The 27,834-nt window shown below is 37.7% G+C and overlaps 1 protein-coding gene across 5 annotated transcripts in view; it reads left to right on the top strand.

The window, feature by feature from the left end:
- Positions 1–27,834, top strand: part of NCKAP5 (NCK associated protein 5) — a 371,875-nt gene that overhangs the window by 291,516 nt on the left and 52,525 nt on the right. For 3 of the 5 annotated variants that reach the window (XM_027679099.1, XM_027679100.1, XM_027679098.1), the window contains exons 11-15: positions 13,082–13,186; positions 16,652–16,843; positions 17,347–21,191; positions 21,885–22,062; positions 26,306–26,384. In XM_027679099.1, coding sequence (XP_027534900.1) covers positions 13,082–13,186; positions 16,652–16,843; positions 17,347–21,191; positions 21,885–22,062; positions 26,306–26,384 — 4,399 coding nt within the window. The remainder of the gene's footprint in view (positions 1–13,081; positions 13,187–16,651; positions 16,844–17,346; positions 21,192–21,884; positions 22,063–26,305; positions 26,385–27,834) is intronic. The other 2 variants (XM_027679101.1, XM_027679102.1) reach the window with 2 other exon arrangements.

The raw sequence follows: 27,834 nt of genomic DNA, 5'->3' as shown, positions 1-27,834 counted from the left end.
ATTCATTTCATCTCTTATTACACGCAATACATATAAAACTTCATTTATATTTTGCTTTATAACTGTGGTTTTGTTACTATTGTTTAAGTGCAGTGGCACATTGAAGACAAGAAACAATATGGAATTATGGCTTTTTTACTGAGAAATAGGTGTTCCAGTAAGTACTCTGCTTGGTAACATTTAAACTGTTCAGATTATATCAGGTCAGTGTAATTTGCTAGTAATATAAAATTACACATTCCATCAAATGAAACAAACTTACATTATGCTAAGTGAGTTGAAGCACATAAGATTACTCAATAGGTATTTTCTGTTGCCATCTGTTATGAAAAAATTAATTTTCCTGTGATATACTTTATATTTTTTTATACTCTTACAGATACTGTGCATAGAAGAAAGAGTTGCTAATTAGAACAAAATGTTGCTCATAGTGAATCATAAAACACCTACTGAACCAACCCCATCTTTTAGTATTGAATTTTACTAATGCTCTCCTTTGTTTCCCAAATGACCTATCTTCTTTAATGATGGTTTGGATACTGGTAAGATTCAAATCCTCATCCAAAGGCCGTGACACTATTGACTAAATCTCTGTTGACTTCGCTGAGAATGTGAAATACTGTATTGCAAGATAAAATCAGCACGTAGGTGCTCAGTGAAACTGAAGAGTCCATTAGTGCCTTAACTCTTAAATTACCATCTGGGTATCTCTCTTGATAAGGACAAGCTAAAAGGAAAAGTTACCCTCGTCATTAAATCTTTAACAATGTGATACTGAGAGACTTGAGTCTTTCTGTATTTTTAGCATTTTTAGACTGCATTCACCCTTTTTTCTTTCTCTAGATAGGGCAAGCTGTGTTTCATTAGTCACTGACTGATGTCTGGGTGCACGAAGGTGCAGTGCTTTTTCTTTGTCCTGTATGCATTACAAGGGCATCTTCAACATAATGAATTAAACTCCAACTTACTGCACTGGAAGTATGGAAAACAGACTGCCAAAGTAATGGCATCTTGAATTAATATCAGTGCTTTAAAAATCTCAAACATACTCCCACTCTTCAGGTCATCTTTCTGGTATACAATTTCAGAGATGAGCTACTTAATTTTTGTAGTGTTTTGATCCTACATTTTTATATTCAGTTATATTTTAAAAGCAGAAATGCTCCATCATTTTTTAATAAGTTTCCTATCACTTAATATTAACTCCTTTTCTCTAAATAAGCCTTGTGTATTTTTTCTGTACAGTAGATGCAGGCACTGGCACAGGTCTAGGCATAATTATTATGAATTATAGATACTGCAAGTGTGAGCACGAATCAGAGATTAGCACTGTATTTTAGAGGCTCACTTAGATTTATTCCACTAAATGATCCTTGGGAGATTTTGACAATAATCAGAAATATGGGTACTCTCTGCTCTGCTACCAGTCTTCACCAGTTCATAGGGGAACAACAAATAGAATTAACCATTAATTTAGCTCTTTAGGTCCTTCATGCACACAGGATCAGGCATTGTGCTGAGCTCTTTTAAAAATCTAGCTACTTATCTTGTGCCAAAACAGGAGCTGACCCCTTTTGAAATTCCTATGTAATACCTCCTAAGCCCTGCTTTTATCTACCGTGAAAAAAACAATCTGTTCACAAGGGCACAGACTCCTAATCAAATGTTGGTTGGCACAGCTTCTTCTGAGCAGAGACAGCTGCTGAGAGAGTTTGCAGTTCTCAGCCATCTATGCCAGAGGTAAAACTCTCAGCTGCTCCCAGCCTGGGGCAGGTTGCCTCTGGTAGTGGGAAGAGGATGCTTCTAGGGGACTCTTCTAGGGGACTCTTCCCTGTCATCGTATGCCAGGGCTTAGCCCTGGCACTCACAAGGCCAATCCAAGTCCTTGGAAAGCATGGTACCTTCCCTTGCAGGAGCAATGACTGACATTTCCCATTTTCCATTTCCTAGTATTCTGCTGGCAGGGGAGTAGGAGCGAGGTGCAGATGAACATGGGCAGCACAGGTCTGTACTGTCATATCCTCCGTGCATCCACTATGGTGCATGGTACCAACCCTCCCTGTTGGTACCAGCACTGGCTCTCCCACCTCACCTGTGTTTCAGTTTTAGCAAGTTTCTTAGCTTGCATGACCAGACTGATTGTGAGATCCTTCTGAAATTTATCATCGTTCCAGAGTAGGTTGGTGGAATTCCAGAATTCTAAAGACTCGAGATGCTTATTAAGATCACCAGATCTACAGAGTTGTACTCCATCCTGCACACAAGCCCTATGGTTTTTTTATATCAGGATAAATGTTGCAGAACTTGAAGTGCCATTTCGAGATGGCAAGTGGTCAGACTTGAGACTTCCAAAAATGAAATTAGCTCAGTTGGTTAGACCATGGTGCTGATAATACCAACACCATGGGTTTGATCCTCATATGGGTCATTCACTTAAGAGCTGGACTTGATGATCCGTGTGGGTCTCTTCCAACTCAGAATATTCAGTGATTCTGTGATACCACAACAAAGGTACACTATGACCCTCTAGAAGATTTGTTTCTGAAAAAACAGCAAAAGTTGGGGAAGTCTGTGGGACAATTCCCAACCTGTCAGAAATTCTTTTCATTTCAGTAGTAGAAGTGAAGCCAATAATTCCTACCAGCCGGGAATCTGCCCACTTACTCTTTCTAAATTATACTTTAAGTAAGTGCTTTTTAGGAAAAAAGATAGAATCAAATACTTTGTATCCAGGTATTCAAGAAAAAAAGTCTCTCCTTATTAGAAATTATTCTGTCAGAAACAAAAACAATGCATTAGAGTTGGAGAAAAAATACGTATGTAAAAGCCTTAAACTAACAATAAAAGTATTTCTTGAAATTCTCCTCCTACTTTTAAATTCCTTTCAATTCATATGTCATCTTGACAATATTACACACACACAGGCACACAGACACACACACACACAAAAGAGGGTGGAGGGATGGAGAAACCTTTTAATGCATAATACTGAGGCAAGGAAAATATGGCTTGTTCAACATTAACCTTGACAAATTCATGCTCTTGTCATTTAAATGAATGAACCTTTCCAGTGTCTAGATTGCTGGACCTTGGGAAACAGCAGTGAGGAAGGATTGCAAAAATGCTGCTCATCTCTCTTAAATTATTTTTCTGAGTAAATGAATGATTTCAGTGAAATCCAAATAAGGATGAATCTGCTCACTTGAATCACTTGTTCACAGCCAATGAACTTTCATGTGAACGGTGCTTACCCTCCTCGGTTGCCATGTATTGATCTAAAACTTCTTCCCCGAGCCTTCACTCTCCTTTTCCTCCTACAGGCAAAAGGTTAGAGTTAGATAATAGTATTAATTTTCCAGACATCTGCACATGTTTTAATAGCCTTTAGAAGGTTTGAAATGGTTTCTGTTTGACCACCACAGGGCTAAAATGCCATTAAGACTTAGATTGTAGCAATACATAACAATCATAGCCCTGTAGTTCAACCTGGCAATAAAAAAGCTAATTTATTTTATCGGAGATTTAAATTAATGTGATGAACTCCTTTCTCAACAGGAGCTGTAATACCACTCTTACAAAAAAATACCATGGCCCTGCATATTTTCAAAACCAGATAGAACTCTTGTGACAAACCTTGTATATGTATTGTGTGTGCTTTTTGGAGTGTTTGCATGTGTGTGTGTGTTCATATAATACTACTTACTGTTCCTGAGACCATTTTGTTTTTTCTGTCATATCTTCATTGCTGGTCTCATTTTTTCTACCATCTAGCTCATAGGCTCAGCAAGAAGAAAGTGATTAATAGGGCAGTCTCCAGTGTTAGCATTGGGGGGTTTTTGCCACCTTGAGAACTAAAATTTTCTTGTGGACAAAAAATATTGCTGGTTAGGTAGTCAGTATAAAATAGCTTTTAAAACAGACATATGCATTTTAAAAGGAGATTTTAGAAAATCTGTGGAAGAAATACTTAGAACTCAGACAGTTATCATTTCCAACTATATGCCAGAGGAAAGCTTCAGCTTATCCCATTATAAAGTGATAAAGCAGCATTTGATGGCAGCAGCTTCTGTGATAAAATGATCATGGCAGCACTGAGAACGAATCTAATAAGGGAATTGATCTGTAGATTCCAATTCTGTAAGAGCCAACATCGATCAACATAAACGTCAATAAGAAGATCGTACTGAGGTCTGCCTAATTCCTTTAGATTATTTTGGGGCACAGTCAGAAAGTGAATGTGAAAATGAATTTTAAACTGTAGGAATCAAAAAAGCAACGACCAATATTATGTTGTGCTACCAGGAATATCACTGACTGTCATACTATGAGCAATTTAGCAGCATGTTGGAATTAGTAAGTAGCTTTTAATCATATAGAGATTGATAATGCAATGACTGTTGCAGAAGCAAGACTGAAAGTCTGTACTTTTCTCCTGTGTTTTTATATTAAAGCATTTCTTAAATACAGTGAAATAAAGAAAACAGCCCACCTTTTTACTGCTGAAATGGAGATAGCACGTGTAGGGCATGCCAGAAAAGATTAATGGTATAGTTCTTCCTTGTTATGGGAGTTCAGTATAAAGTTGTTTCCTAGACTCATTCTGACAATGCTGGAATGTTAAAAACAAAATGGTTTTGTTTGTGAACAGTGTAACAACAGGAGGTGTCAGGATGTGCAGGATTCTTGCTTTTTACTCTTTGGTGTTTCCTTAATTCATAGCACCTGCATGATGCTGGTCCTCATTTAGCACAGTGGAATTAACATATTAAGAAGCATTAGATCAATAGAAAGACATTTACAAAAATAAGAAAGAAGATCCAAATATGTACTTAATAAGAGGCTCGACTCTTGCACAACACCATTCTCACAGCAGTGCTGTTTTACCATACTCCAAGGAGTCTTCCATTTGCAAGCTTGTTGAAAACATTTTTTCATTAATTATTCACATTCTGACTAGCTGATTACCCAGTCATTGATGTAAACTGTTGACTTTACAGTAATTACTAACCACAGGGAACTTTATACATACATTTTCCTAAGAAATTAAATTAGCTCATTTTAATATTACTGCAATATTTACAGACTCCTACCGTAGTGCTATTAAAATGAGAACTAAACACTTTGGAATCTCAAAGCTTGAAAACACTGATAGACTTATAAAATGAAAACTAGGATCAGAGAGGATTACTTTGTGTCTTTCAATGTAACTTTCATTTAAAGCAGTTTATGAAAATTAATAAAATTAAGGATTTGGAACAGGAGCAATTTTAGCCTTACATTAATGTTGTCAACTCTCTGAAGAATGCAGAGAGATTATGTTATTTGTGTTTATATATCAAGTGCCTGCTTAATACCTCCCAATTTATGCCCTAGAATATAAGTTTCCAACCTTCTGAGTTACTTTGGAATCTAATTCACTGGGTTTTGCCACCTCTGGATGGCTCAATAATAATATAGATCCGCAAGCTTGGAAAATCTGCAGCAGACACAAATTAAACCTTTGTTTTACTTTTTGTGCTGAATTTGCCTTGTTAACAGGATTTTCTGATGTAGTTTTAGGACCCTAATCTTCCATACAAATGTTTGTAGTATCATACACTTGTACTTTGTCTTGGATGTTGTCTTAAGTCTCAGTAAACTTGCCTAGAGGATTTGCCTGAAAAATTGACAAACCACTATTAATTCTGAGTTTGTATTTCAAGTCTAAAATCTTCTGTATGTGTTTTTTAGCAAAGTGTGCCTAGTAGGAGGGAAAGCCCACAAAAAACCAGATGGAAAATCAAATTAGGACTTTCATGGAAGCAATTCAAATCCACTCACTTCACTTGAAATTTATGGAATAGCCGAAAGCTTCCTCTTTTTTTTTTTTTTGGTAGTAAGAACTCATTTATCTTACTGAAATATATTTTACAGTTAATCCTTTAATATTCGTTTATGTATAACTCTTCCTCCTATTACCACTGAGCAATACTGCATGTCTGTGATTGTTTCCTGTATTTTACGCAGCTGTAGGTAAAACTAATAAAAGTCTCCAACTGTTTGCTCATACCACTGTAAGAGTTGTCCTGGGGTTCACTTACTGTGTATTAACCCCCTCCTCCCACCAAAAATAATTACAACCAGCAATAGTGGTGGTCTCTGCGATACAGCTGTTGAGAACCCTTGCAGCAACATACTGAGCAAACTGAGGTAATCTGTCAAGACAGACCTTAAGAAAAAACAGAATAATAAATGTGAAAGCCAACATCCAGGCCTGTACTAAATACAGTGGAGTTTGAGACTTCTGAGTTGCTTTGCCTGAGCTGTATAATGTTGCATGATACACACTTTTGCCAAATATCGAGGATCTTCATTAACAGCTTGGTCTGTTGTAAATGGTGTCTGTAGCAACAGAGAAATAGAAAAAAATAGGTCAGTGTGGTGCATTAGCTTTACAATCAGAAGTTATATGTTCTTGCCTGTGCAGAGCTATATTAATAGCTTTTAGAAGTCTAAGAAGTAATGAACATATAATGAACCTAGCGTAAGGGAGGAGTATTTTAAACAGTCAAAGGCTGTTCGTTTCTCACTCCAGTTTTAGCCCCAGTCCTGTACATGGTTAAACATGGCCCAGCAGGAGAAAGGAGTTCCCTGACAAGCTGACCTCATATTGCATGTTCTCCTAAATGTCTTCTGTGGCTAAGTCCTGTTGCCCATGTTGCACAGCTTTATTCACTTTCTCTAGGTGATGTCCTGCAGCAAAACAATAGGGTCAGAAGGGAGCTGTGGGGAACCTTTGCTCCTATGCCTCACTGATACTTCACTGTTTTCTCTTCCCTGGCTGCTTGATGCAAAATTTTGGTGCTTAAAGAAATGCACAGGTATAGATCAGTTGGTAATAGTTGCTGTAGGTACAAGTGAAAATATGAGTCTAAATATTTGTTGCAAAATAATCTCAAATAGTCAAACCTGTAACAAATTTTATAAGCTGTATAAATACAGAAGCATTGTTGAGCTGTCATGTTACTACCAGTGAACACGAGCATGGACTCAGGACATGACCCTAATGCTGAAAGCAAGAAAAGTCAGTATCTGATTCTGGTGTTTCTTCCTTTGAAAATGTTGAACTTCCCCTACTGTGATTCCCTTCATCCAGGAATAACAGCTGTTTTCCTATTTCTTCATCCTTTAAAAGAGACCATCCTTGGTTTCTTTCTAATGTGCTTTTGAAAAAACTAGAGAGACATGGGCCTACATGGATGTTCCATGTAGTTTATAAGTCTGTGTTTTATTCCCAGAACTGGCACCAAAAAAACCCACACATTATTAACTGTTTACTTCTGGGTAGAAATACAAAAACATGGTTGTGCCTGAGGGACCTTGTTTCATGCTGAAACTCGTAAAAAGCGGTGAAAAGGACAGGAATGCTTCTTTAAAGACACACTGTATTCTACAGCTGAACCACAGTAATGCTAGGCTTCATGTTAGTCTGAAATACTTACAGTAGTCAGAATCAGAAGTAACTTTGCAATGTTAGGATAAATTACAGTCGCAAAGCAAATTATCAGAGATTTAGAAGGAAAGAAGGTGCCTCTATTTTCACGATTAAATGTCCTTTAAATTACCCTAAAGGATATAGGTATAAAAAGCAATCTGGGATGGCATATACCCTGCACAGGAACTCTACTGGGAAGCTGCCTTTTTTCAGATGCAGAAAGCAGCTGGAAAGATGAAAAGTTCCTAACCCAGCTGGTTAATTAATGGGAAGTGCTTAATGTACAAATTTCTGTTGCCATTATAAACTGTGAAAATGGAAAGAATAATTTTCATGGAATCATGGACTTGTTTGGGCTGGAAGGGAACTAAAAGCTCACCTCATGCAGGCAGGGGTGCCATTCACTAGTCCAGGTTTTCATTTACACAAAGTTAAAACAGTGATGGCCATGAAGTTCTGTTTATACTAAATGAATAGTAGGAAAGTATGATATAATTCGGAATTTTCTATTAAATACACAACTTTCATAGCTGGAAAAAAATTATTATAATCTTATTTTCATGACATCAGTTATATACAATAAAATGTCAGGCATTGCTGAATGTGCACAGTATACAATGGAAAGTACATTTCCTATGTTAGTGATTATTAGAATTAAATAAAATGGAAACATCTTTTTGCAGCTTTCACTTTTGCTTCATATTTGGCTGCTTTTTTTGACAACTACTAGTTCTGTTCGCTTTAAAAAGCAGAATTACCATATGTCAAAAGCATATGTATTGCAAACTCTTATTTGTCTGAAGGCAAAGTCTGTTTCTACTTTCAGAGGTTTTATTATTTTTTCCTGAACTATACCTAATTTTCTTCCTAGTTCCAGAATATTTAGTGGATGAGAAATTCAGACTTTGTGTTTTGAACAGCACATTTTCCTAATCTAGGTAATTTATGATGGAATAGGTGAAGGATGTTCTCTCATCTCCAGCTGAACATCCTCTCTGGAATTTATCTAAGGACTGCAAAAATTCAGATTTTGTTTCATGAAAGATTATACTTCCACATAAACTAGTAGTATGTAATAGCATACCTAATAATAGTTTTTACTTCTGTGGTCTGCTATCTATGTGTAATGGAAATGTAGTATAGACTACTATTTCTGTAAGATCTTTGAAACTAAAGTTCCTGCTAGATGTGGTTTGTTCATAGCTGCTTCTGATGGATATGGCAGTTAAAGATGAACAAGGGAACAGGAAAGTGAGATAAGTCAGATGATTGTGAACAAAACAGTCAGCTAGAAAGAGCTCTTGTCTTTCATGAGCCTCTCGTACACCTATAAAGATATCACTATATCAGCACTGTTCTTGTATTGCACTTCTTTTATGCTTTTTGACTCATTTAGTACTACAGGGGTAGAATTGCAGCGGTGGTGTTGTTGATTGTAGAGTTGAGGGGAATATTCTCTGTGCAGATAATTATTAAAAATGAGTGATGTGAAGGCTGCACAACAAGTAGTCCCTACCAGCCCAATTGCAATGGCCAGGCTATAGAGGAGAGCAGTCCAGAGTGTGCCTGTTCAGGTTTGTGATGCCCTGGATAACAGGAAAGACAGGAGAGGGCCACACATGCCAAACAAACATTTACTGCTCTGGCACGGAGCACCAGGATGAAAATGTCTCCTTAGTACCTAGAGAGAATTTGTTTCTTGTGAATGATGGACTTTGGCTTATGTGAGAAAAGCAAAGCCAATTGATTTATTAGCAATTAACTCGTCCAATATTGGAGGCTGTGTACTGTTTGGCATAATTCTTTGAAAACTGTTCTGGCAAAGCTGCAAGCCATTAGAGATTTCAGAAAGGAGATGGGAACTGATAGATACTCTGCACAGATGTGTCAAGAGGCACAATAGTTAGGGGTGTCTCTCTGTAATATTGCCTCATGCCAGCAGGTAGTAGCCTTCTTTTATCTTCCTAGAAAACCTTAATAAGGATGCTGCTGGGGGTGGGGGAACTGGCCTGCTGTTTGATGGATCAGTTATCTCCTGCCAGATAATTGTATTTCCTATTGCACTTGAAATAATAGGTTTCCACCTAAATTATCAATTACTTTGTTTTTATTTTCCACATGGGCTATGGGAGTTAATCTCAACATTGAGCCACAAAGGGCATGGCCTTTTCTGCATCAATCTCACAGGTGAAGGAGGAGCTTTTCTTCTACTGGTCATAGGCAGCTGCAGAGAGGACCCCTGTGTTCTGCCTCACTCTCTGAGCCTCTCATCACCCACTTTCTGGAGATCACCCACTAACAGTCAAGATGCTGTTAGTCCACACCTACCCTGGCAGTACTCAGCACAGGGTAATTTCCGAGGAAGTTGGCCCAGTCCGTGCTGTATTCAGTTCCATAAGGGTTTTCTGGTCTGCAGTCCGATGATCCTGATTCTTTCTTGCTTTCAGAGGGGCCCAGACACTCCCCAAGGTCTATAAGTATTGCCCAGATTCCCCCTATCATTATATAGGGCACCAACAAATAGGGCAGATAACTTGAATTTATAGTTGTAACCCCTTGGTTTCATATTTAAGCATTCATTTAAACTGGTATGATCTTTTCTGTGGAAGTCATTCTGTGCTGTGGTCTGCCTTTTGTTGCATTGTATCATGATAGCATCAGCAGTGATTTTAATACCATACCATTTTCAAGGCAGCAGTAACTCCTTGATCTAGTTATGTGACTGTCATCTGAAAATAACTGTAAAGGACACAGTACATTTTGTGTATCTGAGAAGAAATCAGAATGAAGATACATAGCACAATCTGTTACTTGATTTTAAATGGATCATTAATGAGTTTTTTTAACAAATACTAGTTTTTCCCATTTTTGAATCTGAAAAAGAAGAAAAGAAAAATAAAGAAAAACAATTTTCTTATCCTTTTCTTTTGTAATTGGATGACTTGTCTCAGTGCTGTGTGATTATAGTTAATTAATGATCTCAAACTTTATTATGCTGTTTGTTAATGCTAGTCATTGTGCTGGCTCTGTCTGTTAGTTTATTTGCATATGTGTGGGGAGGAATATTCCCAATGTGACGATCTTGTTTGATACAGAAATAAAATCACATTATACATCTTGAGAACACACTTTCCTTCTTTGTTAATCATTTCTGTCTGCTGATTCACCTTTGTTATTACAATTTTATAGTGTCATAGAGTTTAACCCTGGCAAAGATGATTCAAACACAGCATGACCCCTGTGCAGCCCAGCCCCTCTGGTCACTGAGCCAGTGGGAGGGACCCCCATAACCCAGAGCTGTTTCCAGCCTGCTCTGCTGGGCTATGTCTGATCATTTGCCAAAAATTGTTTTCTGCCTGCTCCAACTGGGCTGATCTCTGCTCTGATATCTGACACAGACAGTAACACCAGCACACTAAATTCTATTAGATGACATTGTAAGGGAATATTTCATTTCCCTTGCTGAGCTGCATATATGTTCCATTTTAAGTAATAAAGTATTTAAATAATTTACTGGAAAAATAGGAAGACAGTTTTACAACAGTAAAACTCCTGTAACACTATTTCTATGATACCTTTTTTCTGGGAAAATAAATGTTCAACTATAAATGTACATCCATCTCAGATGTCCCCAGTTATCAACTCTAATGCACAGATCTGACTATTCTAACTTCCACTAAAATATCTCAGGTGAGTGGTTTCACTGGAAAAAGTAATTAATTCCTCTACAAAGGGCAAATACACCACTTGTTCATAGCAACAGTGAATCTTGGTTCTGAAAGCAGTGGAATTCTCTGGTGATTCAGTGATGCAGTTGAAATTATTGTCAAGAGTAACAAATGTACAAAGTCAGTAAAACTGTGAGTTTGTGAAGCTTTTACCTGGAGCTTAAATCTTGAACAAACAGCTGACAGTACTACTAGTAATAAGACTTTGAAAGGTGCATGCTGAAGAACTAGGAGATAGTATCACTGATGTTAAGAAACACATAGCCTGGATGTAGTTAATATTTATAATGAAACGTTATCTTGGATACTGAGTGCTTGTAGCATTTTAATCTATTCAACAATATATTGGACAAAATAAGTTTTTACAGAATACTGATCATTGAAAATATTCTCAAAAATCATTCTGCAACAGATCATACCTCCTAAAGAATCCTGGATGAATATGCAACTCTTGAGAAATGACTCCCAAATATATAATTAGTAGGTTTTTAAAAAACTTGCTAAGTTTTCTGGAATAGATCCCTGAAGCACAGCATGCAGATAATGGAGGCTGTAGGAACAGCCGCCTGCTTTGTTCTCTGGCAGATTAATTTCTGCAGTGAGTACCAAGAGAGCGGGCTGGGGAGTGGTTGGGTGTAAGATACTGTATGACTCATGTTTCAGGGCCCTGCAAAGAACTGTCTTGCTATTGCTGCTACTGCACAGTGTGTAAAGGCTTTTGTGGCTGCAGAATCTTTTTTGCTCTTTGACCAGTCTTTTCGGATGGACAGGGGGACGAGACACTAACACAGCCTTGAGAAATCTCCTTGGTTTGCATCCTTCACAAGGTCCCCTGGCAAAGCACCTGGCAGGGTCTGCACCATTTGTTCCTCTAAGCTGAGCGTCCTGATGCTGAGCAGGGGGGGTAGATGTGGTCTCTTAGGTTGCAAGCCTGGAGAATTAATGGGAAAACAAGAAGAACCTGACCCAAAGTTTGTTTGTTTTTTATTTTTTTTTTTTAGTCCATTTTCATTGATTTCAATGGACTGTGAGTCAGATCTGTACTGCCTGTTACATGGTGTGTTGGCCCAGGGACTTACAGGACTGCAGATATTTCTTCTTTTGAAGTCATTGGCCAAGACATTCGCATCAATCATGGATTTTATTGAAACTACGATTAAAACAAATCAGGCTTAATGCATGCTGAAATCCTTAGAATTCGTATACAAGTGAACATGGAGGGAAAGGCACAAGCACAGCCATCCTCCCAAGCAAAACTGAAAACAGAACTGTGTATATAATTGAACAGCATGTGAATATTAATGCACAAAATCCTCTGAGTCCCTAGTTCCCTGATGCAATTATTTTCTATTCACATTAATTGTTCCTAACAGATGACATTAATGACTTTGAGTTAAAATGTGTGCAGAGGAGGCCTTCAGAAGATCAATGCTGGTTAAAAATAGGGTCACTTTTGCAATCATTCAAGCAAGGTGTAACAGCTCGTAAATAAAACAACATTAACATGTTGATTGATTTATAAATGTTAATTTTGTAGTTCATTTTTATGCTTTTTTCCTGAAGCCTGTCAAACTCTATGGATAATGGTGGGACTCGTTCATTTGTCATTGTTGCACGTGAAGTAATGATAAGTTGCAAAACAGTGACTAGAAGAAAAAGTAGAGTTTGTTTTGGATGAAGAATGATCTGTTCTCCAGACAGGAAGTCCTGGACTAACTAAGCACAAAGAGCAACGTTTCAACTTGGAACAAATCCTCTTTTACCTCGGGGTCTTCATTTCCCTTGAAATTGAACAGCAGAGTTTGGAATTTTAAAAATGCTGATCTGCTGCATATTTGACAAACACTTATGCTTTGCTCGTTCCCTTCTGCCCCCCCAGAAACTCCATTCACGCATCTTAGACCTCTCATCTGGGGATTTGCTTTCAGAAGTAGAACGGAACAGAAGCCTGATGCAAGCTCGAAGTGCTGATGCTCAGATTCACGTGAGTGTTTGTGCTGTCCTTGTACCCCTCATTTGGAACCTCCTTTTTGCCTCTGAAGTCTGATGCCAGGGATGAGCCATAAAGCTGATCTCTGAATTGAAACCCTGTTGAGACAGATAACAATACTTCTACTTCCTTCTGTTCTCTGAAATTCAATATTGTGTCCTCAGTTGATATAGTAAGCAGATAGTGTCACTGTGTGCAAAAAAGCGTAAATCTTAGCAATGTCCCCAGTATACCTTTTTGGCTATTGATTACATCTCAGAATCTCTGAGAAATGGTCAAGGAGCTTTTTATTAAAGCCCATGCACCGTATTATTCATTCTACTTTTATGATATATTATGTATGAACTTTTAAAAATTCATGGGCTCTGCATTTTTTTTCAGAGTTAGCTTTGTGCTTATTTGGCAAAACGTTAGCCAGCGTGGCTTTCATGTTTCATTGTCAAAGAGAAAAGCAGCTTAAAAAACAAAAGTCACATAGAGGGAAACAAAGAGTACAAGAACAGAACATTGAACCTGCTTGTGCCTTTGATCTTGAAGTATAGTAGTGTCAACAAAAATGTAATCTCCTTTGTAATACATACTTTAATGAAAAGGCATTGTTTCAAAGGTTCACAAAAATGCTAACTACCCTTTGCATTATATTTAATTAAGCCTTCAGGTTAGGCTTTTCTAATATAGAGTTTTGTGTCTTTAATGGTCTGATTCTTTCAATTTTCTGTGATTTCTAGTGAAAATTACGTTTTTAAGCAGTAATACTACATTCAGGCCTTTTTACTCTAATTTCATTAAAGGTAATGACTAAGGAATCATGATTACAAAAAATTAAAATTTCACCATGTCAGTTAATAAACTCATGTGCAAGTTAAATGTATTTAATTAATGCATCATAAACATGCTATTCAAAATACTCTCTTGGATAATTTAGAGAATAAAGGCAAATTGCAGGAGAAAATTCCACTCTTGTGAGTGATCTGAATGCAATCTAGAAATTGGGTAGATATCCTACTTCAGAACCTGGAGTGACATGATGTTTTTGTCACATTTTCTCCTCTCTAAAACATTAAAGATGATTACAGTAATACACTGTTCTTTTGCTTTTGCTTAGGCATCTCCATTTTTTTCATTGCTGAAACTGTAGGACCAAATGCCTTTCTCCTCTCTTAGGTGCAAAGGAAACAAAGTGAGGGGAAGGGGAGGCTCAGACTAGCTGAAGATGACAGGAAGGCAGTACTTGTCACTAGGCTCTTTTCTCCTACTGGAGATTCTTAAAGGAAAGGATTTACAGGCACCCTTCCCTTAAACACTATGAGGGCTGGGACATAGGCCAGTATGAGGGGCAGGAATTTGACATGACATGTTTTTCCAATGCAACAGCTGAAATGCAATGAAATAGCCAGAACAAGCAGATGCTGCCATTGGCCTCTGCACAGTCACCCTTACCTGGAATGACGCCGTCACAGCTGAGGAAGCTGATGAGAGAGGGTCTCCCATGGGAACCACCATGTCAGAAATAAAGACTAATTTCTCTCAAAAAAGCAAAAAGTCTGCTTCAGAGCCAAAGAAACAGACATCAGCCGGCCTCTGATGCTGAAAGATGTATTCTTCCCAGAGCCAGTGGATTTAAAGGCTATTCCTCCTGCATCCATTTGACTTCCTAGGAGAACATGTACCAATAACTCCCAGAGGTGAAATGTACTCTTGCTGCCTCTAAATGATTTTCCCATTCATAGGTTTTGCCTGTGACAAAGAATAATGGTTTGCCCTGTAGTTAGGTTTGTCAAAAACAGAACATTATGATGTCAGTTGAGCAATGAACAGCTGTACTGATGAACTCCTCAGCAGTAAAAATTCTGCTCTCTCCCATTCAGCTGAAAAAAGATTCAACCCTAGTATTAATGAATGGGAGGACATGGGGGAATAAATGGAAGAAATTAGCAGAAGGCAAAAAAACATGTCAGTGTATGAGAAGTACCTACAAACCAAGCGTTGTTCCAGAGATTTGCATGTACACCATGTCTGCGGTGTACACACTTTTGATAACTGTTTTATGGGTTCAATAAATTCAGATTTCTTGTTTCTTCCTGAATGTAAAGGTAAATTCTTCATTTAAGCAAAATTAATTTGAGGTATATCTGCATTAAAAAAAAAAATCAATCAATATTGTTCCAGCTTTCAATAAATATTGTTTCAGCTTGCCTTAATGAAATCCAAAGGAAAGTTTTAAGAAACAATCATAGAACAATAGAATCATTTAGGTTGAAAAAGACCCCTAAGACCATCAAATCCAACCATTAACCCATCACTGGGTGGAAAGGTCCTTTAGGATCATTGAGTCCAACTATTAACCCAGCACTGCCAAGTCCACCACTAAACCATGTCCCCAGGTGCCACAGCTGCTCATCTCTTACATCCCTCCAGTGACGGTGACTCAACCACTTCCCTGCTCCAATGCTTGACAACTCTTTTGGTGAAGGAATTTTTCCTAATATCCAATCTAAACCTCCCCTGGCACAACTCAAGGCCGTTTCCTCTTGTCCTATCAGTTGCCACTTGGGAGAAGAGACCCACCCCCACCTCACTACAACCTTTTTTCATGTAGTCGTGTCTGGTGTTCCTGGTAATTAAAACTATGTCTGATTCTGTAAGGAAACTGGAGAATAGCACAACAGAATAGTCCAAGCACTTAACATTAAAGAAGCTCAAACGCTGTTAGGCACAAGAGTATTAGTTTGAAAACAAATTAAAGGCATCCCAGATACTCCTACAGAGGTTTAATATTTTACCTAAAGTGCTATCTACTCTTCATTACTCTCTTCCTCAAAGCTGGCACTTAGTCACAGTCAGCTGAAATTGCATTTGGAGAGGGGCGATAACTACACAAGTACTAAAGGCAGCCATAAAGTGTCAATAAATTGCATAAGCAAGAGGCTTCAGCTGTCTGCAAGCGACACAAAGATGGATTGTCCTACGTCAGAGAGTTTCTTAGACAAAGCTTTGAACTAGATAGGAAACCAAAATTAGACTGTAATGGAGAGATTCCATTCTCAGTGGAAATTCTGCTCAGGATACTAAATTAATTTACCTTGTCCGTGGTGTACAGCCTCATCTGTTAAATTGTGGGGCTATAATGCAGTTGTCAAGATGTACTTGTATTCTTATAACTTTGTTTTCTGTATCTTACCAGAGCACGCTGCTTATGTATAAAGTATAATTCAAATAGAATAATCTTTAGCAAAAAAAGAGCAGAATACTAGTTCAAGAATAAAGAAGAAAACATTGAGGAAATGAAATTGTTAGCAATTTTTGATTTAGTTCTCTGTATTAAATTCACCAGATGCTATCAGTGTAAGAGGAAGGTGTCAGTGGCTTACTTGCTTTTTCTTTGCCATTCTTAATCAAGGGGAATTTAAATGATCTTTTTCCACCCACAAGATATTTCTATTTCTTCTCATATTTTAGGATTGCCAGCAGAATGTGAAATCCAGTGTACCTGTCTTGAAATGCCAGACTCAATTAAATGTGACAGGTTCTAGTCGCCTGTATCCCCGGAGCAGCTGCAGCAGCAGTGAACTCTCCCTCTCAAGTGCTTGCAGTGAATATTCCAGCGGTTCCTCCTACACTTGGAATGATGGAAAGACATGCAGCAGAAGGGTAAATCAAATTAATTTTCTTAATTTATTAGCTTAAGTTAGTCTGACACAAGATTAAATGAAAAGCTGCCTATTTCAGAAATTTTTTTTCACTTTCTTCTCTCTTTTATATTGAAAACAGTTGCTGCTAAACTCAGTAAGAGCTCTCACTGCAATATCTCCTTCCCTGTCACTCCCCCCCACTTAATTTTTTTAGCAATTCCTTTGTCACTCCAATTTGCTTAGTCTCCTCATTAATTCTGAAATTTATTGTGTCTTTCATAGTCCAAATTGCTCTTCTTCTTTATCTTAATCCTTCCATTCATATTGTTCTTTCTATAGGTTTTAAATGCACTGCAGCCTTCACACCCCTATGAAATCCTTTATTAAAAAAGAACTTTGCTCTTAATAGCAACGGATGAAATGTAATGTCCTTATGCAACTCCTATATCTCTTTACCAATATGGTAACATTTTTATTGACAGCATTTGTGAGTAATATGTGAGCTTTATTTTGTTTCAACAGTCATCCGTGAGATGGGATAAAAGAATAAACATTGGTTCCTCGCTCCCAAGCAACCTCTCAAGTCCTGCCGATGATCTACCTCCAACTCGTGTCAAGGAAAACCACATCTTAGAAGGGCTGAAGAAATTACAGAAGCAAAAAATATTACTTGAATCACCGTCAGTAATATCAAAATGGGGTTACAAAGATTGCATGAACTCTAATGAAGGAATATATTCCCCTGGAGTTAAATGTGGTGGCCATAATGAACAGATTCATTGTAAGCCAATGGAAATGGAAAGTATTTGCATTGAACATAACAAAACTTTCTCTTATGATTCAGATTCACATGATGATGCAGATGATGACTCTTCCTCCTTACTGTTGCTGCAGGAATTACCAAGCAAAGACTGCAGGACCTATTGTAACAAATTAACTCATAGCATTTCTGACAGTCTCTTTGACTGGGATTCTAATAGGAAACATTTTCCAGAAAGAAATTCATATTTTAATTCAAAGGAAAGACCTGAAAAATTGACTAGTTTTGTCAGTGGATTTCAGGGAGAAGTAAAATCATGCACCAGAACAAAGCTGCCTGAGTTACAGTTAAATCAAAGCCATGCTAATGTAGGCTGGAAAGACCTTAATTTTCAGCTTTCAGATACTGATGACAATGAAGTCTTGGATGAACTGCATATAGAAAGCAGTGATGAGAAAAGTCCATCAGATTTATTAGCAACTCCCTTTACTGAGAAGTACACAAAGGCCTCTGACATGCTCAAAGTCACGGAGAATTCTCAGTTTGTATCTACTGACAAAGAGGAAAACCAGATACCTGTTCACTCAGACATTAGGCCGAAGACATGTAATTTCATTAAACAACAAAAGGTTATAAAAAAGACCTCCTCTGAAGAGTGCATTACAGTAATATTTGATGCTGAGGATGGTGAGCCTATTGAATTCAGCTCACATCAAACTGGAGTTGTCACTGTAACAAGAAATGAGATTTCAATCAACCAGCCACAAACTATGTCCAGTGCAGAATACACTGAACTTACGCCTCAGGGAATAACTGATTTGCAGACAGGAACCAATGCTAGAAACTACACTGCTTTAGAAAGACCAGAAGAAGAAAATGAGAAAAATAATCTTGAAGATAATACAGGGAATAAAAATACAGTTGTCTCCATGACCTGCAGTGAATCTTCATGCTGTGCAAGAGTGACACTGCAAAATACTTCACGACAAAAACTAGTGAAGCCAGTGTATGATGCATCATACAAGGCCAATTCAAGCTCCACTGTGCATGCAGGAATCAGTCAAAAGCCAAATGTAAGTAAAATACCCAGCAGAGGTAAATTTTCTCCACAAAAAACTGTGATCTCAGAGAGTGGGGAGACACCTGTAGCCCTATCAGTGGGCCCCACAGCCCTTGAAAAATCACCTGCTTTGCCACCTGTAAAGCTTTCAAGATTCAAAAAGGCGCAAAGTCCACCTCGTCATTTTGACTCAAAAGTTGACTTTCAGGTTCCAAAGCCCCCTGCCCACCCCCTGCCTGACTTGAAACGTCCAGGCAGAGGCGACGGGTCAAAGTATCCAAAGAGTCAGAGTCCAGCATCACCACTGTTGCCTCAGCACCTTATAGAGCCAAGTAACTATGGAGAACCTCCAACCAGAGACTTTCATTGTGATTTAGCAACTGTAGAAGCCCGATCTCCATCCCCACCCCTTCCTCCAGGCAGGTCAACATCCCTGTTGATTCGGCCTAATTATGCTCATTCTCCACCGATAGCAGTAAAGTTAGGAGGAGCTGGTCCCACTGAAACAACAAAAAATATACTGAAATCATCACCATTGAAAGGAACTATGAACTCTGGCTTTCAAAATCAATCTAGTTATGAAACAAAAGCAAAAAATGTATCTTCTGGGGCCAAAATTGAATTATCTTACCTTCAAGAAAATGCAGAAGGAATTATGCAAAATAAATGCACATCTCAGCAATCCCATAGTGCATGCAAAGGACTTTCCAAAGTTTCCACAAAGCAAGTCTGCCTAAAAAACCCTAATCAGCTGGGTCTCCACAGGAATCGTGAATATTCCAGCACAGATTTTCAAGCAGCCAGGTCCTTTTCTCTAGGTTGTCCGTCACTGGAAACAACTTCTTCACAAGACACATATTCCAGGAAAAAAAGTACTTCCACTGACAGTGGGGTGGATCAACAACAAAAGATGCCAAACATTCTCCCCACAACTCCTCAAGGTCATACAACCAGCACAAGTGAGCCTTTACTATCTCAGGTAAACAAATCCCCGCCAACACTGTTTCATGCCAGTGATCCTGCACACGCTACTCAAAACTCTAACGAGAAAGGAATGAAAACCCGTCTTCCTGTAGGACTGAAATTATTTGTCAAATCTCCCCAGCTTCTCCGCAAGAGCTCTACTGTACCAGGGAAGCAGGAAAAAGACAGCATAAATGCAGCTTCCAAAAGTAATGTGAGTTCAAGTAAGTACAAGCAAAGTGAATCTGTATGTGTAACCACCAGAGGTGCAGCATATGCTGAATTAAAAGACTCTAAGTCTGATACTGAAGTAAAAAATCATTTTACTGTGGGACTTAGCACGGATACAGCATCACCTCATTCACATGAAAACTGCAGCTTGGTGGTAGACAGAGTAGATGGATTAGAAAACAGATTAGTTAAGAGATCTGTTTCTTCTAGCAACAAGTCGCACTTGAAGCCAGCTCTGGGCATGAATGGAGCAAAAGCTCGTAGTCAGAGTTTTAGCATTCAAACAGGGGAGAAGCCGTCTGCCCCTCTGACAGAAGGTCTCGGAAAAGTGCGGACTCAAATTATTACAAACACTTCTGACAGAGGAAATTCTCTAACCAGGCAGAACTCAGCCACGGAAGGACTTCAAATCAAGGCTGTTCCTGGGTCAGCAGTGACACCAGAGACTCTTTTATATACTACTAAACCCACAGAAAATTCTTATCCTAGACAAGGTTCTCTGGGAAATATGAGTAGTTGCAATAGCCAACATGGAAGCCCAAGCAAACTGCCCTTCAAATCATCTCCAAAAGTAGACTTGTTTCATAACACTTCAAAATGTGATGGAAACAAACCATTTTCTCAGAAAGATGCACGCAGCCGATCTATGCAGAGTGAGAGGAGCACTGAAAGTTTTAAACACGAAGCTATAAGTAAAAAAAGTGTTCTGTCAGCAGAATTGGAGTTAGAAGCATCAGCTACTGTATCTTCTAAACAAATTCTGTCCTTTCAAAGCTTCGATGGAATAAAGTATCCTCATAAACTGGAAGCAACAAAATCACAAAGGCAGCAAATGTCTTTAAAATTAGCAGAAACCTCTGAGAAGGTTAATGATGTTTTGATTTCACCGTCTCTGCAACCTACAATAGAGGAGAAAGTCATGTTGTGCATCCAAGAAAATGTGCAAAAGGGTCAGGGACAAACCAAATCTCCCACTGTGGAGACTAAACAAAAGACTGGTCCCTCCATAGCAAGTTGGTTTGGTTTTCGAAAGAGTAAGCTCCCAGCACTGAGTAGCAGAAAAACTGATGTTCCTAAAACTAAGGTAGAAAAAAAAGATGCAAAAGTTTCAGGGTTTGGAATTAAACAGGCAAAATTAGAGAGAAGAAAAGAAAAAAAGAAAACTGAACAACACTGTGAAATAGAAAATGAAATTAACAGGAAAACAGACAATGGTGACATTTTAGCCATGGAGAGCAAAATTATGAAACCTTCCCAAGACTCAACTGGTGAGATTGAATGTGAACAAGTCAGAGGTTCGACTGAAGCTACATACTCACCAAAAGACAGTTTTGTGAAAGAGCTTTTAAACAGGTAAAACTCTGGAACACAAATTGATATGTATTGATGTACATACAGCTTTACAGATGCCCAGATGCTAAGTTCAATGTATGTTCCTTTCATGCTAAGAATGCAGAGTAGCAATCCGTAGGTACACAATTGGGACTTTAATCTCTACAGGAAAAAAACCATTAATAACGAGATGATAATTTTGTTCATGTTACTTTGTTAACCAAACCACTGGTCTTTGAAATTAAAGAATGGCGAGTTACATCCAAGTTGATAAAAATTCAAATGATTGCAGAAATCAAGAATCTAGGTAGATGGTATGTAAAGATAGAGGATAATAAGGTACATGTTTTAATGTATTTTAGCTTCCTGTAACCAGCAAGCACATATTTGGTAACTAGTCAGAATTAATTATATTTCTAGCTACCACAACCTTTGGTCACAAAAGAACTTAGCAATTGTTATACTGTGTTTTCACATTTGCCCCACAGCAGTCCCAAATATAATATAAATCATTATATGTGAAAGGCTAAATTGATATACTACCTGAAATTGCAAGTGACAGGTTTGATCAAGGCTGGTTAGAAACATTTATCACTCAAAGGTCTAGAGACAGAAAGATACAGAGGGGTTACTTTAAACATTAAAGGAATGGGAAAGTAGAGTGATTGAAGAAGGGCAATGTAATTTATCAGAGGAATCACTCTCTACCTGCAGAGTTGATAAGAAAGCAGCTCAGCAGACAGAAAGTGGATCAAATAATGTTTCCTACAGGAGTGTGTCGAAGGGCAGCTCCCAGGGCTCCTCTCTTCATGGCAACTCTATCAGCTCTCAAGGAAACCACAAGAAAAACAGCAACACAAAAGCTGATATGGAAATGCAGAATCAGACCCTGGTAAGTGCTTTAGTACATGAAAACATTATTACCTTCTTTTTAACTTCTGGATGTGTTTCCTATCACCAGTACAGGCAAACAGGATAACTGTTTATATATAAGATAGAAAGATTTTGTGTAGCTAGAGAATTGTGAATTAATACAAAAGTTGGCAGCTTGACTATAGGCCACATTATACAGCTAGTCATGAAGATCCTACTGCTTCTACTGGCAATTCAATTCCAGTGGAGATATATGAACAACGATGTTATAATCATACTGTACTAGAGTGAAGTAATAGGACCATTCTCTTTTTTTAGTTTTTTTCCCCTTTCCCTGAAAATTGCATGCCAGAGTTAAGCATTCCTCTGAACATTATAGAAGTCGTTAAGGCTGAGAAGAGCACTACTGATGGGGAAAAGGCAAAGTATTTGACCATGTTTGGGAATATTTGTCACTTAAGAGGGAGCATTCAAAAGCAAAAACATTCATTTGACCTGCATCTCTCTTCGTGCCATTAAAAATCTCCCTGTTGATGCCCTGTAGTTAGTCTTATACTTCAATAAGGTACTAACTGTACCTAATAATTTAATTTACCCAGAGAGTAGGAATGTTGCAATTTAGAAGAAAAATCATTTTATTTTCTGTTAGCTGCTAGATTCTGGTTCTTGAAAGGTTGTGTGACTAGCTTTACTGCACTGGAAAGTGTTCACAGAGAGTCTAGGACTGTAACTTGAAGTCAGGCTGGATGCGTGCCCTTCCTTGTGAAGTTTCTTTTAATTAACCTTAGAATTTAATGAGCAATTTCTTGCCTAGCAAGGTCCTTTCCCATGATGTTTCAAAGTCCAGGCACCAGGATAATAGAGATGCTTTAACTCAATAGCATTCTTTTCTCATTCCTGGTAGCTGTCTTGGCCATATTATAATGATGATTATTAACCATAATCACAATTTTAACAAAAAGTCTTGAAACTTTTGCCAAATACAATGCATAATATGAAGCTGAGGCTATTACTTTTGTTGTTCTGACAGAACTAAGTTACTGAAGTGCAGCACATACAACTATTTCCTCTGAGAGAATTTGAAACACAAATTCTTTTGGATGTGTTGCAAAAACATTGCAAAAAGCTTCATAATGGGAACTGGAGAAACTCTTAGCTTAGTACTGATGTTTAGGATGCATCCCATATGGGGTTTCGAATTCAGGCAAATGTGGGGTTTTTTACTTTAATACAGATGTCTTTCCTAAGAACATCTGCAAGGTCATTTTTTAAAACTTACAGGGAACATATGCAAAATGAATGTGTTTGAAAACTTTCCTCCTGACTCCTGTCGTAACATCTCTTCTTTGAAAATGTAGATGCCTCCTGCATTATAAAACCACAAATTATAAGCATATCTAAGGCTGTCCTTGTAGTGTCACTGAAAGGAAAGAGAGAGAATGAAAGTCTGGAAATGTGCAATATGCAGGAAATTCAATCCAACTGATCTAGAACTTTGATAGCAAAGCAGAGCCCCTTATCAGAACCACTCAGTTTAACTATGCCCCATTTAATATGGTCCTGACAGCTTAGGGTATATCTTCACTGTACAGAAGTACAAAAAACTCTACACATTGCTTCTACAATTTCTTTCTAACTTATTATTTTCTAATGCTGCAATAATTTGCTGTGCTTTTTGTCTGTCACTTTGTGAAGTCTTTTTAGCTTCTTCAGTAATAGTCTTTAAGTATATCTTCAATAAACACACTTCATTTTATGAGGAAAATACAAAGCTTGTCCTTACTGTACTCAAACAATAGAGACATGCTAATTATACTATTTAGTTTTTAAGGACATATTAGTCATAGGGAAAAGGCATTACCTCTGCTATACATACACTCTTTTGTTAGCTGGGAAACAAAGTATTTTTATATGTTTTTGTAGATTAATTTACATTATATGCTTCATTTTTTTGAGTTTCATATTGTGTTTATTGTGGCACTTCATTCCTGAAAGAAATATCTAGTGCCAAAAGACTGAGGACATCTAGAATAGTGAGATTTAAAATGTGCTTACAGTTATTAATGTTAACTTATGAAAGAGATATACCTTAAGATTCCTCAATATGTGATATTTCATCTTGTCCTCCAAACTTCTAAAAGAAAAACGATGGAAAGTCTTTAAATTCAAAGTCCATGCATCTTATTACTATCATTTCCAGTTATTCTTTTGTGTCTGCTCACTTTGAAGCAGATTGCAAAGGACTGGGAGATAGATAGCTGTGACTGAAAACAGTTCCACGCAGTAGAATGGCCTGTTGTGCATTTTTTTTGCTCATAAAAAGGCAAAATTAATGATTTTGGAGAAAAAAGCATAAATCTTTTGAAAAGCCCTAAACTAGGAAGATTTCTTTTCTTTTTTTGAACAATGCAAAGTGCATTCAGTCGTACGGTTCAGTGCGGAAGCTGCTGTATTTCAAAATCGCATCTCAGATATATACTGCTGCTTTAAATCCTGGCCAGAACATTTTTAACATTAATTTTTCTAGCAAGTTTTTCCTTTAAAACCTATTTAATTTTTGATGATTAAATCACTCTTCTTATGATGTGCCAGGTAAAGACTTGAGGCACTATTATGCCATAACATATGCACCAATTACCTCTGATTTCTGTTCATGCAAAGAATGTTATTGCTGGACTGCCACTGAATTTATGGAAAAAGCAATGTTCCACCAGTGTTGGCCTTGTGCATTCACCTTCAGAGGGATACACTTCCCGTTAGCGTTCATCAAAAAAGCACTTTACTCTAAAGGCCCGCCAACAGAAATACATAATACTTTAGCCTACAACGAGGATATTCCACATTCTCCAGTACTTTTTCATGTCCTTGGCTGGAGCTTAAGGTGAGATACAATCATTTTTGTGCTGCGCTGCTTCATTTCATTTTTGTGATTTTATTACAACCCTCTGTAATTTAGAAAAGCCATGGGCTTTGCTTTGTGAGGTGGGAGCATGGCACCAAAATCAAGACACCAGGAGTTTTGTGTAGCACTCCGTGTCTGCAGTCTGTGTGTTTGGGGAGTACCCAGAGATCTATCGCAATATTGTGAAATGTCACAGCGGCAGCCAAGCACAGTCTGCAAATGTGAGAAACTGCTCTACACGAAATTTGATGCCAAATGATCACTTGCCTCCTCATTTTCCATAGCCTGAAGAGCATCATTTCAGAAGACAAAAAAAGATGTAATCAAATCTGTAGGATTAAAATATTATAAATGCACTTTTATAAATCTAGAGAGCAAGTCTTCCTTAGGCTGTTCACAGGAGGTCAATAGGGCTACTTGTGTAAACCAGACAAGCAGAATATATGCTATGATCAAAGATATGTCATGCAAATTATGATAAATTCTACTGGTTTAGATTACAGAACATATTTAATGTTATTGTGAATGTGCTGTAAGTAGTTTAAAACAGCAGAGTGATTAGCAAATAATTTAAGATCTCTGAGATATTGAAAGCATTGTTTTCCGTAGTGCTGGCTTTCCCCTTCTCATCACCCTGAAAGTATCTCTATTCCTGTTTGATTTATGTAGCATGGCAGAAAAATATGTCTCTGGATCTGAATTATGGCCTCTGATGGCACTTAATGGAGGGGGATTTCACTTTATGCTAGGGAGGCACTCGGATTATCTGTACACTTGGGAAATAGGAGTGCAGAAGAACAGAACAAAAATACATCTTCATCTGAAAAACTAGAATATCTAGGGGGTTTGAATAGCACAAACTTAAATATCACATACAGGCTCTTAGAGTGCACTGCATTCTTAAATGAAGTTTTTCCCTCTTTTTAGCTAATAAATGCTTTTAAACAGAGGTGGAAATAAAAATGCTGAAGTTCAGTGTTTGCAAACTAAAGAGATACCATACCATATATCAAGTTCACTTTTTTTTTAACATCTGAAACACGTCATTTCCGGAGAGAAGCAAAAGGTCAGGAGAACTGAGTTTTTTTGGTTGTGGTTTTTTTTTTAATGTAGAAAAAGACCTTTTCTTTTGAAGAATTGCATCTTGCAAGGGTATTTTTGATGGCTGCATATTGTGACTTTGAATGAAATTAAAGTTGCTATCCTCAGGTATCATTCATAGAATGGGACAGTTTATATACTTCCACTCATAGCTGCCCTGTAACTTTGGTTTATTTTTTAAAAATATTCTGTAGTTATTGTGAAGCAACATAAACAGAGTCACAGATGTTCTTCACTTTTGTTGTTGCACTATGTACAGGCTAAAGTAGTCACAGAAAACCTTCAAGAAGAAGAGGAGGACACCATGACAAGGACTACATGTCAGAGTCATGCGATAGGTACAAAATTATATTTTACACTGGATTTTATTGCTGTCAGTTCTTGGAAAAAGGCATGTTTAATTCTCATTACTTTATTTGTTTGCCCACTAATGTCAACTTTAGCCTTCATTTAGCTCTGTTACTGGATAGCCATATTTCACCAACTATATAACAGATGAGTACATACCATTGCCATTGTGGATCGATGCAATGCTTGAATGCTTGCCAGAAGGGCCTTGGAGTCTGGTTATGGAGGATTATTTCAGCCTCTAAAACTAGTGGGTGACACATAGTAGCTTAATTAGAGGGTTGGCATGATACTTTCAGTGGGACTAATACTGATATACTATAAGTCTGTCATCTGGCCCTGAATTAGTAAAAATCCGATTAAAATTCTGAATAACAGAGTAATCACTGTGATAAATTGATCTGAAGGAGTAGCAAACAGGTGTCTGTTCAGAAGGACTTAAAGCTGTTACTGAAAATAAGGTTGCCTTTTCTCTAAACTTTTTAGAAGGGTGGCACCATCCACCCTGCTTTGTGATTGGCTTGTGCTAATTTTTAATCTCAGGACATGTAAAAATATCTAGTAGACAATGGAGGACAAAACAGAACTATGTGGTTTTTGTTAGAGTAGTATGTCATCAATATAAAGAAGTGACTCTGAACAGAAAAGATTCTCCTTTAGCAAGTTGCCTTCCTAGACAGAGGCTGCAGCAATAGTTAAAATCTAATTCCAGGTTTCAGGACACTCTTAAGTGATTTTTCTAGCCAGAATCTCATTCGTTTCACAAATATTGTCAACCCAGCAAACGAGGCTGTACAGATGTATCATGTTGAAACACATTTCTCTTTGGAATATTAGGAAAATGTTTGCATGCTTTATTGACTTGTACATCCTTTGCAGTCCCAAATTCAGCCAAATAAACTCTGGCTGTCTTGCCTGAAGGAAAGATCCCTAAAGTCTTCCCTCTCTAAGAACCCAACCATAATCTGGCTCCATTACAGAAACTAAATAACAAGAACTTTGAACATCGCAGTGTAAGACTCTGAGGGGATTTTGTGAGTTGGTAGGCACTAGCCCTGAAAATAGAAATATGTGCTTCTCACTCTGTAAATAAAAAATTTACTTTCTGTTATTAGACATTGACCAGCAGAGATTAACTCACTTAAAATTGTTCAGAATTATTTTTCCTCATACTGAAATAATTATTTTGCCTCAGTCAAATTGTCAAAACTTTAATTTTGAATTATGTGAAATGTTTCCATTTAATTTTTTAATCTAGATACTGAAAATTAAGATCAACTATTTGCAGTGGGTTTTTTTCTTAAAATACTTTGGTGCTTCCTTGTGGTACATCAGCGTAATTGGTGGTTGTGGCTGAGGTCAAGCTGCTATATATTTTGATACTTTACTTTGTAATATATCATGTAACAGGTGCCTTTTGAGGGTGTTAATATTTTGGTC

This window comes from Neopelma chrysocephalum, unplaced genomic scaffold (genome assembly GCF_003984885.1).
Source record: "Neopelma chrysocephalum unplaced genomic scaffold, ASM398488v2 Primary Assembly neopelma1_44, whole genome shotgun sequence".
Taxonomy (NCBI): domain Eukaryota; kingdom Metazoa; phylum Chordata; class Aves; order Passeriformes; family Pipridae; genus Neopelma; species Neopelma chrysocephalum.
The sequence above is the reverse complement of the archived record's forward strand: the minus strand, read 5'-3'. Positions and strand labels throughout refer to the sequence as shown.